This window comes from Amblyraja radiata, chromosome 8, assembly GCF_010909765.2.
Source record: "Amblyraja radiata isolate CabotCenter1 chromosome 8, sAmbRad1.1.pri, whole genome shotgun sequence".
NCBI classification, from domain to species: domain Eukaryota; kingdom Metazoa; phylum Chordata; class Chondrichthyes; order Rajiformes; family Rajidae; genus Amblyraja; species Amblyraja radiata.
Window position 1 is genome coordinate 28,141,882 of NC_045963.1, and position 17,953 is coordinate 28,159,834.

The following is a 17,953-nucleotide window of genomic DNA, read 5'->3' on the forward strand; positions in this document are numbered from 1 at the left end:
ATCCCGGGGATGAACCTCGTGAACCTATGCTGCACTGCCTCAATGGCAAGGATGTCCTTCCTCAAATTAGGAGACCAAAATTGCACACATTACTCCAAATGTGGTCTCACCAGGGCCCTGATCAACTGCAGAAGGACCTCTTTACTCCTATACTCAATTCCTCTTGTTATGAAGTAATATGTCATTTGCTTTCTTCACTGCCTGCTGTACCTGCATGTTTACTTTGTAATATGGACCAAATGCGGAAAGGTGGGACTAATGTAGCTGGAACATGTTGGCCGGTGTGGGCAAGTTGGGCCGAAAGGGCTGTTTCCACACTGTATCACTCTTTGTCTCTTATGTTAAAGGTTTCAAGAGAATTAATGAATCCCTGGGAATTATTTAAAGAACAGCAGGGAAGACCCTGCCCATCATTTCTCCTCACACCAATACCAGCAATGGTGTCACTATCTGTATTATTGTCTATTGTCTACTAGATAGAGGAGTCAAGGGATATGGTGAGAAGGCACCATATCTGAATGGTGGCCGATTAAGATTATTATCTGAATGGTGGCCGATTAGGAAAAGGGGAGATGCAACGAGACCTGGGTGTCATGGTACACCAGTCATTGAAAGTAGGCATGCAGGTGCAGCAGGCAGTGAAGAAAGCAAATGGTATGTTAGCATTCATAGCAAAAGGATTTGAGTATAAGAGCAGGGAGGGTCTACTGCAGTTGTACAGGGTCTTGGTGAGACCACACCTGGAGTATTGCATACAGTTTTGGTCTCCTAATCTGAGGAAAGACATTCTTGCCATAGAGGGAGTACAGAGAAGGTTCACCAGACTGATTCCTGGGATGGCAGGACTTTCATATGAGGAAAGACTGGATAGACTAGGCTTGTACACGCTAGAATTTAGAAGATTGAGGGGGGATCTTATAGAAACTTACAAAATTCTTAAGGGGTTGGACAGGCTAGATGCAGGAAGATTGTTCCCGATGTTGGGAAAGGCCAGAACTAGGGGGTCACAGCTTAAGGATAGAGGGGAAATCCTTTAGGACTGAGATGAGAAAAACATTTTTCACACAGAGAGTGGTGAATCTCTGGAACTCTCTGCCACAGAAGGTAGTTGAGGCCAGTTCATTGGCTATATTTAAGAGTGAGTTAGATGTGGCCCTTGTGGCTAAAGGGATCAAGGAGTATGGAGAGAAGGCAGGTACGGGATACTGAGTTGGATGATCAGCCATGATCATATTGAATGGCGGTGCAGGCTCGAAGGGCCGAATGGCCAACTCCTGCACCTATTTTCTATGTTTCTAACCCTCTTTCACAGTTCTCTCTTCTATTGTATTCAATATATTATTTTGAGGCATCAGCCACACCCCATTTCCTGCTTTGTTTTCATACTAATAAATACATTTTTTTTGTTGAAACAAAGAACTGCAAGTGTTGATTTACACAAAAGAACACAAAGTGCTGGAGTAACTCAGAGGGAAAGGCAGCATCTCTGGAGAACATGGATAGATGACGTTTTGAGATGTTTCCAGTCTGAAGAAGGGTCCCGACCTGAAATGTCACCTATCCAAGCTCTCCAGAGATGTTGCCTGACTCGCTGAGTTACTCCAGCATTTTGTGACATTTGTTTTTTCCTGCATTTCCAATTTTGGGTGTTGCAGGAAGAGGAGCGTAGTTGCAAAATATCAGGCACAGTCAACACTGACAGAGTGTGGATCACTACGTTTCAAAGCTCAGCCATAGAAAGACTCATTGACTGCAATGGAAAGGACCCTGATGTTCTTCCTCAATGACAGCATGTCTTCCATCCCACCACCGGTTGCCAGTGACAGTCACAGCAGCCATGCTGAGATGCGGCTGTCTCTGGCCAGAAGCCAGTGTTCTGGGCTCATAACTTAACACAGCCACGGGAGGCATAGTTGCATTTCCAGATCCCATTCTGGTGCCAGTGGGGGAAGAAAATTAATATTTCTATTGAAGCCAATGAAACTGAAGTTAAGCAACAAAATATATCAGAGAATTATCGTGCAGATGAAATGTTGCCCCAATATTTCAATGAGAGTCATCGAGTCACACAGCACAGAAACAGGCCCTTCGGCCCAACTCGTCCCTGCTGACTGAAATGTCCCATCTAAGCTAGTCCCATTTGTCCATGTTTGGCCCATATCCCTCCAAACCTTTCCTATCCATTTACCTGTCTTTCAGTGCTGTTTTGTGCCTTCTTCTGGCAGCTCATTCCATATACCCATCACCCAATTCAGTGTGAAATATAGTCCTAGCCTGCCCAATCTCTCCCTCACAGAAGTTAGAAATCCGTGCGGCACATCAAGGGATACAAGAACAGTCAGCACCTCTGAAGGACGAAATGAATGGAATTAGATTAGATTAGATTAATTAGATTAGATTCCTTTATTGTCATTCAGACCTTTCGGTCTGAACGAAATTATGTTGCCTGCAGTCATACACAGAATCAATAAAAACAAAACATACAATAAACACAAATTAAACATCCACCACAGTGCGTTCACCAAGCCAGAGCAGATAAAGTCAGAGCAGATAAAGATACAGATAAATGAGTCATGACTGGTGCATTGAATCTGGGCGAGATATGTTTGCTTGCAGTCATTGGTTAGATACTAGTTGAACGTTATAATATATCTTGCCCAGAGTGGGGAAATTGAGAACCAGAGGGCACAGGTTTAAAGTAAGTGGGTAAAAATTTAATAGGATCCTAAGGGGGAACATTTTTACACAAAGGGTGGTAGGTGTATGGAATTAGCTACCGGAGGAGGTAGTTGAGGCAGGTACTATCGCAATGTTTTAAAAATATTTAGACAGGTACATGGATAGGATAGGTTTAGAGGGATACGGGTCAAATGCAGGCAGGTGGGACTAGTGTACATGGGACATGTTGGTCAGTGTGGAAAGTTGGGCCAAAGGACCTGTGTTCACGTTGTATGACTCTATATCTATAATCCCTATAGACGAAGATCCCAGGTGCAGGAGCACACAATGTGTACAACCTATAACATGTAAGGTAAGAGGAAGTCCGTAATGCAGGCAAAACCTAGTGCTCAGGTGTCGTATGCTGTACTTTCAGTGGGGAAAGTGATCCATATGCTCCATCGGCATTGAGCATTGGTTCGCTGCCCGACACATTCATGCACAACAAGCCGCTAGATGATGCCGGTATCACCTACAATAACTTTTGTGATACAGATCAAGGTCGTAGAGTCATACTACACGGAAACAGGCCCTTCAGCCCTAATTGTCCATGCTGATCATAATGCCCCACCTCAGCTTATTCCATACCCCTCTAAAACTTCCATGTCCATAACTAGCGATGGCCATGGAGATGGTGATGTAAGAGGACACAAGTAGCTTGGATCAGACCTGCAATGGTGGCTATACCAGATTTAATTTTTTTTCAAAGAAATACAGCACAGAAACAAAGAACTGCAGATGCTGGTTTACACTAAAAAACGACAGCCACGGAAACTAGTCCACTCCAACTAGCGAACACTATCCTACACACACTAGGGACAATTTACAATTTTACCGAGCCAATTAGCCTACAAACCTGTACGTCTTTGCATGTGGGAGGAAACCGGTGCTCCCGGAGAAAACCCACACAGGTCTCGGGGGGAACGTACAAACCCAGTACAGACAGCACCCATTGTCAGGATCGAGCTGCGGTCTCTGGCGCTGTAAGGCAGCAACTCAACCACTATGGGGTACAATATGGGGACCTGAAAAAAAATCCAGCTTGAAATGATTCGTTACTTCATACTTTCACAAAATAAATGCTTTGGTTTAGTTATCAGATTGTACGTGGATTTGCCAGCTTGAATCTCAGTAATTGTACCTTGGTCTTCAATGTTCAGATTCTTCAATAGCCATTGCACAATATCTGCACCTGTTAAAATAAAACAGAAAACAACATTGAGTCAAGGGAAACCAATGTAATCGTGCCTCTTCTGGCATATACAGGCCCACCACTGATTTTCCGGCACCCTTGGTTTCAGAGCCTTTCTGGATTATCCGTTTTGCCGGGTCAACAGAGGTCAGGGCCTCGGGGGGGCAAGACACTGGCCTGCAAAGTCGGATTCAGTAGTCGGCTATGGGAACGGATCTGTCGGCTCTGTCTGAGCTGGAGTTCCACAGGGAGCTCCTCACTGGGAGCTTGTTCCATAGACTCACCACCCTTTGTGTGAAAAAGTTACCCCTCAGATTCTTATTAAATCTTTTCCACTTCACCTTGAACCTATGTCCTCTGGTCCTCGATTCCCCTACTCTGGGCAAGAGACTTGTGCATCTACCCAATCTATTCCTCTCATGATTTTGTACACCCCTATAAGATCATCCCTCATCTTCCTGTGCTCCAAGGAATAGAGACCCAGCTTACTCAACCTCACCCTATATCTCACACCCTCTAGTCCTGGCAACATCCTCGTAAACTTGTTGCAGAACTGCACACAATACCCCTAGTGCATGGTATGGTGGTAACATGACATCCCAACTTCTCCATTTAGTGCCCCAACTGATGAAGGAAAACATGCCACACGCCTTCCTCACCATCCTCTCTCCCAGAGTCGTCACCTTCAGGGAACAAAATCGACTTTAGACTTGTCGACACCTCCAAGTCCGTGCCAACCAACAATAACCCTGGATCCTGTGTAGTCAAATCTTTAGAACCAGCTCACCATCTGGGACCTTGTCAAAGACCTTCCTGATGTCCATGTAGACAACATACACCACCCTGCACTCATCAATACTCTTGCTCACCTCCAGATAAGACTCAATCGAATTAGTGAGGCATGATTTCACAAGCACAAAGCCATGCTCACTGTCCCTAATCAGTCCTGACCGTTGCAAAGTGTTGGTTCCCATTATCTCCTTCAATAACTTTCCCACCGTTGGCTCACTGGCCTGCAGTTCTATGGTTAATCTTTGCAGCTCTTCCCAAATAATGGAACAACATTAGCCACCTGCCAGCCATCCATTCATGGTGAACGAAGATACAAAACTCTCTGCCAGGGAGAGCAGACAAGGCCAGGATCGAACCCGGGTCTCTGGCGTTGTGAGGCAGCAACTCTACCGCTGCGCCACCATGCGCGTCTCTGGAAGAGGACACTTAAATTATTTACATGTTGAGACATTAGACAGGATTAAAACATTGCAGACATCTTTAAGATATTTATGTGACCAAAGTTGTTGCAGATATAGGATGGTTTATGACTATTTATTCATCTGCCAAGAGTACAACACTGGAAGAGAAGCAGAGCATCTTCAGAAACAAAAACATTTTAAAGCTTTCATATCAATTTCAGCTCGTGTCATAATAACTTTACAGCAACTATTGTAAAATACACCAGGAAGCAAATGTTAAGAGAGGAAACTGCATTTTAGAAACCCACCGGTATCGACAGGCTGTTTACTCTGGGAGGAAGGTCACGGAACCAGAAGGTATTAAATAGACAAGGTGCACACTGGCAAAGGAAGAAGATTTATATCTCATTCGAGAGGCTCGGGAGCTTAATTAGATATCAGTCATTTGCCACTCTGCAACATGTCCAAGATGGACACTGTATTCACTTCTGCTTTTCGCATGGTTGTAGCGATTAGCTTTGGTCGAAATAGAATAGGAGTCTGCTGTGGTCGAGCATTTAATCAATATGTTGTAGGAGCTTAAGCTAATTGTATTGGGTACACGTCCACCACTGATTTTCTGGCAACTGTTGGTCCGGCACCTCCTTTAATTCGAACAAAATTACGAGAGTGCACTTGAAATCCCCCCTGGAAGACCAAGGTGAAAATGTGGCGCCTAGGCCGGGTGAGGCGACCGATATCAACCTCATCGGGACTTCTGCAGCCTATCAGTGGGTCGTATTTGTCCCCTGAGGCTGGGGCTCTGGAACTCCGGCCCGTCCAGAGCCGGCAGATCCGTTCCCAAAGCCGCCTTCCGAGGCCTGCTATGCCGAGGCTGTGACCGGCAAAACGGATAATACGGCAAGGCTCTGGAAACAAGAGTGCTGGAAAATCAATGTCAAGTCAAGTCAAGTCACATTTATTTATATAGCACATTTAAAAAACAACTCTCGTTGGCCAAAATGCTTTACATTTGTTATAAGAATAGTGTAAACAAACAAACTACTTACATATATACATATAACCCTCGCTCAGTGGACGTCAGGAAAGGCTTGGGAGTATAGATAAGATTTTAGTCTTGACTTAAAGGAGTCGATGGAGGGAGCAGTTCTGATGGGAAAGGGGATGCTGTTCCACAGTCTAGGAGCTGCAACCGCAAAGGTGCGGTCGCCCCTAAGCTTATGCCTAGACCGCGGGATATTCAGCAGCCCCAAGTCGGCCGATCTGAGGGACCTGGAGGTGGAGTGGTGGGTGAGAAGACTTTTAATGTAGGAGGGGGCAAGCCCATTGAGGGCTTTGTAGACATAGAGGAGGGTCTTGAAATGTATACGGAACCGCACAGGGAGCCAGTGGAGAGAGGCCAGGATCGGGGTGATGTGGTCCCTTTTTCGGGTGCCCGTCAGGAGTCTCGCTGCGGCGTTTTGGACCAGTTGCAGGCGGGACAGGGAAGTGGCGGACCTGTATTCATATTAGCATATAGGGACCCTCTCTGGATATAAAAGGCATACATACTCGCATGGCCCCTGTGTCTGATTACTATTACTTGCAATCAAAAATAATGAAATCCTCAATTACGGCAGCTAATAATTACAAACCTAATGGCCTGTTCCACTTACGCGACTTTTTCGGTGACTGCCGGCACCCGTTATAGGTCGTTGCAGGTCGCCGAAAATTTTCAACATGTTTAAAATTCAGTGGCGACCAGAAAGACGCTACGACTCTTTGGGCGACTGAGGAGACTACTCATGACCACCCGGCGACATGTAGCGGGGTGAAGTCTGTATGGTCGTGAGTAGGCGCCCAAAGAGTCGTACCTTGTTCTTGTAGCTGCTGGAGTTTCAACATGTTTAAAATTCTTTGGCGACCTGCAATGACCTATGACAGATGCCGGCAGTCGCCGAAAAAGTCGTGTAAGTGGGACAGGCCCATGAATCTACTTTGGAACTTACTAAAACAAGATTGACGACAATTACTGTCCGGTGTATAATGGTGCGTGCTTCATAATAGAAATACCATTAAATCTGTTTAACAAATCTAACTGCAACACAATGCAATCCACCACCCATCAGCCCTATCACTCCCATCGAGTCGAAGCTGGACAATAATGTGCAGGAAGGAACTGCATTTGCTGGCTTACACCGAAAATAGATGCAAAATGCTGGAGTAACTCAGTGGGGACAGGCAGCATCTCGGGATGGAAGGAATGGGTGACATTTCGGGTCGTGACCCTTCGACCCGAAACGTCACACTTTCCTTCTGTCCAGAGATGCTGCCTGTCCCCACTGAGTTACTCTAGCATTTTGTGTCTATCTTCTCGACAATAATGTGATGTGATTGGCAGTGAAGCACAATATGTGTGGCCATGTTTTGCATGTGGCATTATACCTGGGCTCTGTGAGTAGGATATACAAGTTCCAATTGCACTCATTTCAAGACCAGTGAAAAGTGATACTTCCTAGGAATAAAAACAGGGCAGATGGTGACTCTCAGCAGGTCGGGCAGCATCTATGAATACAGAATTAACATTTCATTGGAACTTATTCCACAAATTTCTATCCACAGATGCTACCTGACCTGCTGAGTATTCCCAGGATTTTTCAATTTTCAGCACAACTCTGCTGGACTTTCACATAGTTTCTCGTGAAGACCTCCTTTGCTGTTTTGGTTTCCATACCAAAAATATTGATATATTTGCCATTGTAAGAATGCAATACAAGTTCATCAGATTGATTTCAGCGATGGCAAAACTGCTAAATGAGGAGGTTAGGTTTAATATTGTACCTTGCACTAAATGCTGTACCCATCCTCTATCTGTGTAATGTGGGTGGTTTGATTACGGCTCATGTATAGTCTTTTCTTTGACTGGACCTCGGTACATGTGACAATACCTCGGTACATGTGAGAATAATAATGAGCTAAACTAGGTCATTTTCACACTTGTTTATGCTATGTTTTGTGCATCTGCATGCATTATCACATTTCTCACATCATAAGGCGACAAGAATGCTGAAGCGTTTGTTATTGACAGAAAAGCATTAATGGATGTTCATGTTCATGTTATATGAGCAGAATTAGGCCATTCGGCCCATCAAGTCTAATCCTTGTCATGAAAGGCCTATTTATAAATACAGATCCATACTAAATACATTAATGTAAATTTATATCTAAATCAAAGATGAATTTCATTTCAAATCACTTTGATTTGAAAGATTTGATAAGAACCTGAGGGGTCACTTTTTTAGGCAAGGGGTGGTGGGTGCATGGAACGAGCTGCTGGAGGAGGTAGTTGCGGCAGGTAATATCGCAACATTTAAATAACATTTAAACAGGTACATGATACAATATGGGTCAAACACGGGCAGGTGGGACATGTTGGTCGGTGTGGGCAAGTTGGGCCAATGGGCCTGTTTCCACGCTGTATGTCTCTATGACTTGTTTGGATAAATTGCAGGTGGGATATTGCAGGCAATCAAAATGTTTCGATTGTACAAATGGAGAGCTGGCGTTCTGAAGAATTAACTTCTAATTTGCTAGTCGTGTTTTGTTGATAATTTTTATGTTCCAATATGTATTTAGATTTGGTTTTCTGTGAACTTTGCTGCTTTCATGATCCTAAGAATGTAGATATAAATTATTGATCATGCAATTTCCATACAGCAAGTAATTAACAGGTCGGGTTTAAAATACCAGTCTGTAACAAACAACAATTCCAGATCAAGCCTTATTTATGTCCCTTGTTAACAAGAATGAAAACTCATCAATCTTATCATTAATTTCAGAGAGCTTTGATGATTATCCAGTCTCAATTAATTATGTTAGCATTTCATCTTCTAGTATTTACATTATTGAATCCTTGAACAATTGCTGGATATTAATTATCTTTAGAATGTCCATGTTTGACATTCCCAATATTTTATTTTGTTCATGGAATGAGATTGTTGCTAGCCAGGTTGGCATTTATTGCCCAAATCTAATTGAACTCAGAACATAGAAGAAGACAGCACAGGAACTGACCCTTCACCCCACAGTGTCTATGCTGAACATGGTACCAAGTTACACTGATCTCATCTGCCTGTACATGATCCACATCCTTCTATTACTTGCACTTCCATGTTCATTATCACAAAGCCTCTAAACACCATGATTGCATCTGCCTCCACCGCCACCCCTGGCAGTAGTGCGTTCCAGGCCCCCACCACTCTGTGTATAAAACTTGTTCCATGCATCTCCATTAAACTTTCCACCTCTCACCTCTGCCCACAAGTGTTGGACATTTCTACCCTGGGGAAAGGTTTCTGACTAATAATGAATTAAGCTATTTTATGGCCAGTTAAGGGATGACCACATCTGGAATCACCTATAGCACAGATCAAGTTAGGATTGTTTTTTGAAAGATCTGGCAGTTTATTATCTCTATTGGAGGTGCCAGCTTTTAATACTTGAAACTTTTAATACAACAAAGACACTCTAACAATGCTGTACAACTTACAGGGTCTCAGTTGACAGAAGTTTGAAGTTCACAAATCAATGTTCATAGTTTGGTTTGTTTAACAATTGTTTGAATTCCATGGGTTGGTGGGAATGAGAAGGTAAATTTACAATCAGATCTTCCCTGATCTTATTGAATGTTGGAACAAGTCCCATCAGTATCTTATACAGGTGCACAACCTTTTATCGGAGTTCCGGAAACCGAAAAGCTCCGAAAACCGGATATTTTTTTCCAGGATGTCGTCTGCACACCAAAGCTCGCGTTTGGCGCCAAACTTGACCCGAAACGACCCACGGTCAACCCAGGTCTGTACTACTGTAGCGGCTGCCTCCTCCCCGAGACCGGGTAGACACTTAAACATCTGTAAATCATTGCTTAAATGTTAGTCAGTTAGTTTGGAGGGCTTTTATGTGAAGGGGGAAACTTTAATTCTTAGTCCCCTACCTGGTCAGAGAGGCGGGGAGCGGGCAATGCCTTACCGGGTCGCCGTGCGGTAAGCTCCGGAGCGCTGTGGCCGCCGACTCCCAACATCGCGGAGCTGGGGCTGCGGGCGTCCGGCGCCGATTGTAGCTCCGACCCCGGCAACTCTGCCCCTGGCTGCGCGACGCTCCAAATCCAGCGCGGCCCGCGGCCGGATGCCCGCAGCCCCAGCTCCGCGATGTTGTGTGTCGGCGGCCACAGCGCTCCGGAGCTTACCGCACGGTGACCCGGTAAGGCATTGCCCGCTCCCCGCTGGTATTCCAGCGCTGCGACGCCGCCGACTCCCAACATCGCGGAGCTGGGGCTGCGGGCGTCCGGCCGCGGGCTGCGCTGGTTTTGGAGCGCCGCGCAGCCAGGAGTAGAGTTGCCGGGGTCGGAGCTCCATCCAGCGCCGCCCGCGGCCGGACGCCCGCAGCCCCAGCTCCGCGATGTTGGGAGTCGGCGGCCACAGCGCTCCGGAGCTTACTGCACGGCGACCCGGTAAGGCATTGCCCGCTCCCCGCCTCTCCGACCAGGTAGGGGACTAAGAATTAAAGTTTCCCCCTTCACCCCCCCCCCCCACCACATAAAATCCCTCCAAACTAACTGACTAACATTTAAGCAATGATTTACAATGATTCCCCGGTCTCCGGGGAGGAGGCAGCCGCTCCAGACTTTTCAAGCCGCCCGCGCTACCTACCTAATCTACGCTAAAAATCTTCCATTCGGAAATCCGAAATATTCCGAAATCTGAGAAGTGTCTGGTCCCAAGGCTTTCGGATAAAAGGTTGTGCACCTGTATGTTTTAATCAAGTAACTTGTCTATTAAACTCCACTGCATATAAGCATTGTCTGATTAGACTTTCCTCATAAAACGTAATTGGCAAGCTGCCTATGATCACCCACTGAGACATGGAAGCTGCTGGCAAGGCATTATCCATCCCTCATTGCCTTTGAGAAGTTAGTGGTGAGCCACCAAGTTGAACCACGGCAGTCCCTCCAGTGACAGTGTTCTGCAGGTTACACTGATCGGTAGAGCTCTGGGGAGTGTTGTAGAGCAGAGACACCCATGAGTATGTGCATAATTCTCTGACAGTGGTTCCACAGGTCAGGGTGGTGAATAAGGCTTTTGGTACACAGGACTTCATCGGTCAAGGCATTGAGTATAGAAGTGGGATGTTACGTTGCAGATGTATGAGAAGTTGGTGAAGCTGCACTTTGTGTATTATGTATTTTGGTCGCCCTGTTATAGGCTGGAAAGTTAAGCTAGAAAGAATATATAAAAGATTTACGAGGATGTTGCCAGGACTTGAGGGTCTGAGGTATAAGGAGAGGTTGGGTAGGCTGGGACTTTATCCCTTGGAGCGCAGGACATGGAGGGTAATCTTATGGAGGTACATGTATTCATGAGGGGTATAGATAGGGGGGTGCACACAATCTTTTTCCCATGGCTGGCGATTCAAGAACTAGAGGGCATAGGTTGAAGATGAGAGGAAGAAGATTTAATATGATCCTGAGGGGCAACTTGATTCACACAGCGGGTGGTACAGAGGTGGAATGAGCTGCCAGAGGAAGTGGTTGAAGCAGGTACAATAACACTATTTCAAGACATTTGGACAGGTACATGAATAAGAAAACTTTAGAGAAACATAGACATAAAGTGGTGGAGTAACTCAGCGGGTCAGGCAACATCTCTGGATGAAAAGGATGGGTGACATTTAGGGCGGGGATCCTTCTTCATATTGGAGATGCTGCCTGACCCGCTGAGTTACTCCAACACTGTGTGTCTATCTTTGGTATAAACTAGCACCGGCAGTTTTTTGTTTCTACAATGTCACAAAGACCTTCCTTTCACCATCAATCAATGCCTGTAAGTTGCATTTGTTTTGAAAAATCAACAACACAGAAGTGCTTTTGATATAAAGAACCCCAGCCTCCATATCTTAGACAGGAAGAATTTAATTCCAGTTATGTTCAGGTAATGGTTCAATGGTACTTTATTGACACTTACCGAAGTACAGTGAAATTCTTTTGTTTGCATACAGTTCAGTAATAATCTTACTATACATTATCTACAAGCACTTGAGCATTTAGGTTTAGTTCACCCATCCTTTCGCTCCAGAGATGCTGCCTGACCTGCTGAGCGACTCCAGAACTTTGTGTCTATCTTTGGTATAAACCAGCATCTGCAGTTCACTGCTTAGTATTCTTCTGGAGAAGGTACAACAGTTTGTCTTGTACTTCTAAGTGCAGATGCAACAACGATTTATAGTTGCCTGACCGCCTCCCTGTTTCAATTTCACGTTGACCTTTTAATGCATACTGACATCTGAGTTGTTTTTCTCACTGCCTCTAAACCTCAGTGCAAAGCTACAATTTATTGGCAATCGGGAAACCTGATCCCTCTCCTTTTATGGATATATTTTTCAGTCCACAGTCGCCCTGAAGGATGCCAGAAAATGACACTCCTAAACCTATAGATTCACACCTACATGTTCTTCCAAACCTTCCATTTCTAACCATTACACATCAGCTCAGCTCTGAAGATGACACATCATAAATGTTTCAATAACCTCCTACATTATTGCGCAGCAATTGACAGAGAACTGTAGGTGTGTATTTTAAATAATAATAGGCTGCTCACTGCAATCATCACAACATTAGTTTCAAAGTTTGACCGCTTTAATAGTTTTGCTTTGCTTTTCGTTCTTTCTTATGTTTTTTATTCTCACATATCCACTCAGACATTGTAATCCCCATCTTTTTAATTAACTCTAAATTCAAAACTACTAAGTTCGGAAAAATAACCAAACCCCATTTCTTTAGACTTTAGAGGCACAGCCCTGCTGCACTGTTCTAAGTAGAAACACTGTTCTATGCAGAAACGGAACTGCAGATGCTGGTTTACAAATAAAAATACACCAAGTTCTGGAGTAACTCAGTGGATCAAGGGCCTGTCCCACTTAGGCGATTTTTTCAGTGACTGCCGGCGACTGTCAGTCGTAGCAGGTCACCGGAAAACCGGCGACTGGACCCCCCTACGACACACATTGACGACTGCTTTGGTGCCACCTCCTGCACCCACACACAACTGACTGACTTCATCCACTTCACCACCAACTTCCATCCGGCACTCCAATACACCTGGACGATTTCCGACACTTCCCTACCATTCCTTGACCTCACCATCTCCATCGCAGGGGACAGACTCCTGACCGACATACATTATAAACCCACTGACTCACATGGCTATCTGGACTACACGTCTTCCCACCCTGCCCCCTGTAAAGACTCCATCCCCTACTCCCAATTCCTCCGCCTACGCCGCATCTGTTCCCAGGATGAGACATTTCATACCAGGGCATCGGAAATGTCCTCGTTCTTCAGGGAACGGGGATTCCCCTCCGCCACCATAGATGAGGCTCACACCAGGGTCTCATCCATACCCCGCAACACTGCTCTCTCTCCCCATCCCCGCACACGCAACAAGGGCAGAGTCCCTCTGGTCCTCACCTTTCACCCCACCAGCCGAAAAATACAACACATAATCCTCCGCCATTTCCGCCACCTCCAACGTGACCCCACCACTCGCCACATCTTCCCATCTCCCCCCATGTCTGCCTTCCGCAAAGACCGCTCCCTCCGCAACTCCCTCGTCAATTCTTCCCTTCCCTCCCGCACCACCCCCTCCCCGGGCACTTTCCGTTGCAACCGCAAGAAATGCAACACCTGTCCCTTCACCTCCCCCCTCGACTCCATTCAAGGTCCCAAGCAGTCGTTCCAGGTGCGACAAAGGTTCACCTGTATCTCCTCCAACCTCATCTACTGCATCCGCTGCTCTAGATGTCAGCTAATTTACATCGGTGAGACCAAGCGTAGGTTGGGCGACCGTTTCGCCGAACACCTCCGCTCAGTCCGCCTTAACCTACCTGACCTCCCGGTGGCTCAGCACTTCAACTCCCCCTCCCATTCCCAATCCGACCTCTCTGTCCTGGGTCTCCTCCATTGCCAGAGTGAGCAACAGCGGAAATTGGAGGAACAGCACCTCATATTCCGTCTGGGGTCCTTGCGTCCTTATGGCATCAACATTGAATTCCCCCAATTTGGTTAGCCTGTGCTGTCCCCTCCCCTTCCTTCACCCTCTAGCTGTCTCCTCCCACCCTCCCATCCGCCCGCCCTCGGGCTCCTCCTCCTCCCCTTTTTCCTTCTTTCTTTCCCCACCCCCCATCAGTCTGAAGAAGGGTTTCGGCCCGAAACGTCGCCTATTTCCTTCGCTCCATAGATGCTGCTGCACACGCTGAGTTCCTCCAGCAATTTTGTGTACCCCCTACGACAATGTCTACGACAATCTACACAACCTATTACCTAGTCGACGTCAACCCATTAGGACGTCCACCTGCGACAAGCTACGACAAGGTACGACCCTGTCAGCGACAACCGAAGACAACTTAAGACAATTCAGTCACCGGTACCGGTACCGAATATAGGAGCAAAGAGGTCCTTCTGCAGTTGTACAGAGCTCTAGTGAGACCACACCTGGAGTATTGTGTGCAGTTTTGGTCCCCTAATTTGAGGAAGGACATTCTTGCTATTGAGGGAGTGCAGCGTAGGTTTACAAGGTTAATTCCCGGGATGGCGGGACTGTCGTATGCTGAGAGAATGGAGCAGCTGGGCTTGTACACTCTGGAGTTTAGAAGGATGAGAGGATATCTCATTGAAACATATAAGATTGTTAAGGGCTTGGACACGCTAGAGGCAGGAAACATGTTCCCGATGTTGGGGGAGTCCAGAACCAGGGGCCACAGTTTAAGAATAAGGAGTAAGCCATTTAGAACGGAGACGAGGAAACACTTTTTCTCACAGAGTGGTGAGTGTGGAATTATCTGCCTCAGAGGGCGGTGGAGGCAGGTTCTCTGGATGCTTTCACGAGAGAGCTAGATAGGGCTCTTAAAAATAGCGGAGTCGGGAGATGGGGAGAAGGCAGGAACTGATTGGGGATGATCAGCCATGATCACATTGAATGGCAGTGCTGACTCGAAGGGCCGAATGGCCTACTCCTGCACCTATTGTCTACTGTCTGTCGCCGTTTAGTCAACAATGGAAAATCACCGAAGTCAGCACCAGCTACAACCTACATCACCTGGCAACAACCTGCGTCATCTGGCGACAACCTATGACAGCACCTACATCAGGAGAAATCAAGCTATGCTCATTGGCGTCAAGCCCACTGTCGCCGAAAATGTTTGAACGTTTCAAAATCCAGCGGCGACCAGAAAAACGCTACGACTGAGGGATAGGTGTTCAGTACAGACATAACATGGATATGTGGCATTTCGGGTCAGACCCCTCTTCAGAAGAAGGGTCCTGACCGGATATGTCACCTATCCATTTTATGTCTGTACTGTTTTATGTTCTATTTTCTAAGGTGAGATTTATTAATTTGCCAACACCCACAGATGTGTGTATAGTTATAACATCTATTTTAAGGTGAGGGGGGGAAGATTTAATAGGAAGCTGAGAGGTAACTTTTTCACACAGAGGGCAGTGAGTGTATGGAACGAGCTGAGGAGGAGGCAGTTGAGGAAAGGAGTATTGCAACATTTGAGAAACATATGAACAGATACATGGACTGGACATGTTTAGAAGGATCTGGGCCAAATGCTGGAAGGTGGGACTAGTGTAGATGGGACATGCTGGTCGGTGTGGGCAAGTTGGGCTGAAGGCCCATTTCCACACTGTATGACTCCATGACTATCTGAAAATGATGCTGCCAGTACATGGATTTACCAGACGAGACTGCTTGACAAAGAGCTCACACGCATTTCTGAAGAATCCAGACCCAAAATATCATCTGCCCAATTCCCACCACAGAAGCTGCCTGACCCTCAGAGTTTCTTCAGCAAGGTCCCAGCATCTACAATCTCTTTTGTCTCACACACACTTGACGGGTTGAATGTTCTCTTTCTGTCAGCCTATGATTCCAGTGGAAATATTGCATGGTTTAGTTTAATTTTAAACTTGAGTTTAATGGGGATGTGTGGGACAAGTTTTTTACACAGAGAGTGGTGGGGGCCTGGAACGTACTGCCAGGGGTGATGGTGGGGGCAGATATGAGAGTGGCATTTAAGAGGCTTTTAGATAGACACATGAAAATGCATGGAATAGTGGGATGTAGATCATGTACAGGCAGATGATATTAGTTTCATTTATTTTGTGTTTTATGACAATTGGCTGATTAATTTCCCTCCTGGGATAACTAAAGTTCTATTGTATCGTATTGTATGGTATCGTATAACTACGCATCATATTCAACACCAACATTGTAGGCTGAAGTGCCCATTCCTGTGCTGTACTGTTCTATGTTCTATTACAAAATTAGTCATGAGTGTGAATCCTCTGGATAAAGGGATTCCTTGCAAATATCAAGATAGAGAGCGGTTGCAGTGGCGCAGCAGCAGAGTTACTGCCTTACAGCGAGCACCGGAGACCCGGGTTCGATCATGACTACGGGTGCTATCTGTACAGAGTTTGTACGATCTTCGTGGGTTTTCTCCGAGATAATTGGTTTCCTCCCATACTCCAAAGACGTACAGGTTTGTAGGTTTTGGCTTGGTAAATGTAAAAATTGTCCCTAGTGGGTGTAGGGTAGTGTTAATGTACCTGATAGCTGGTCGGCGCGGATCCGGTGGGCCGAAGGGCCTGTTTCCGTGCTGTATATCTAAACTGAACTAAACTAGGCATCGTCAGTTTACATCTCAGGAAAATAACTTGGGATTAATATTTTGAAGACTGGTTAACAATTCAACAAGCGAAAGCAGGTACCAAAATCAGTTGGTCAATTATATTTGCAGTATTAGGGTGGCAAAGTGGCGCAGCCGTAGAGTTGCTGCCTTACAGTGCCAGAGACATAGATTCGTGTGCTGATTACTGATGCTGTCTGTACAGAGTTTGTACGTTCTCCCCATCACCACGTGGGTTTTCTCCGGGTGCTCTGATTTTCTCCCACACTCAAAGACTTACAGGTTTGTAGGTTAATTGGCTTCGGTAAAAAATGTAAATTGTCCCAAGCGTGTAGGATAGTGCTGGTGTACAGGGTGATCGCTGGTCAGCCCGGACTTGCTTGGCCAACGGGGCCGTTGTTTGCACTGTATCTCTAAACTAAACTAAACATTACATTCAGCCAGAAACATTCACAATGTTGCAGGTCCCAATTAAGACCATGCTGTAGTTGCTGAACTTAACATCAATACTCCTGCCCAGTGCATCCTCATTTCTGGCCATTTGCCAGGACTCCTGCTGAAAGAGTAAATGTCTTCTGTAGACAGATCTGCACCAGTTGTGATGATCTCTTAAGCCTCGTAGCATGCAAGCATCGTTTAATCTGGATGGATGAGGCATCGCTTTTGAGATTGCATTTAAAAAGGGCACTGTTACCACAATTCAATTAAATATAAAGGCTTGGTGATGGAGCAAGAAAGAAATGGTTGTACAAATATTTGAACCTTCAGAATATAAGACCATCATGATCAAACATCGAAATGAGAATAGATACAACTGAATTTGACAGACTTGATAGAACAGATATAAAATTATGAGAGGCATAGATAGGGTAGACAGTCAGAACCTTTCTCTCAGGGTGGAAATGCTCAACGCCAGAGGGCATATAAGGTGAGAGGGGGTTGGTTTAATGGAGATGTGCAGGGCAATTCTTTTAGGTTTTTAGTTGAGTTTCTTAGTTTTGTTTAGTTCATTGTCATGTGTACCGAGGTGCTGTGAAGAGATTTTGTTGCGTGCTAATCAGTCGGAGGAAAGAAATTACAACTGAGCCATCCACAGTGTAAAAGGGAATGACGTGAATAATGT

General features: G+C 45.7%; 1 protein-coding gene across 1 annotated transcript in view; it reads right to left on the reverse strand.

Moving 5' to 3' along the window:
- rgs7 (regulator of G protein signaling 7) overlaps positions 1-17,953 on the reverse strand; it is a 301,511-nt gene that overhangs the window by 81,563 nt on the left and 201,995 nt on the right. Inside the window, exon 4 of the mRNA XM_033025461.1 lies at positions 3,860-3,910. Within this exon, the coding sequence (XP_032881352.1) occupies positions 3,860-3,910 (51 nt within the window). The remainder of the gene's footprint in view (positions 1-3,859; positions 3,911-17,953) is intronic.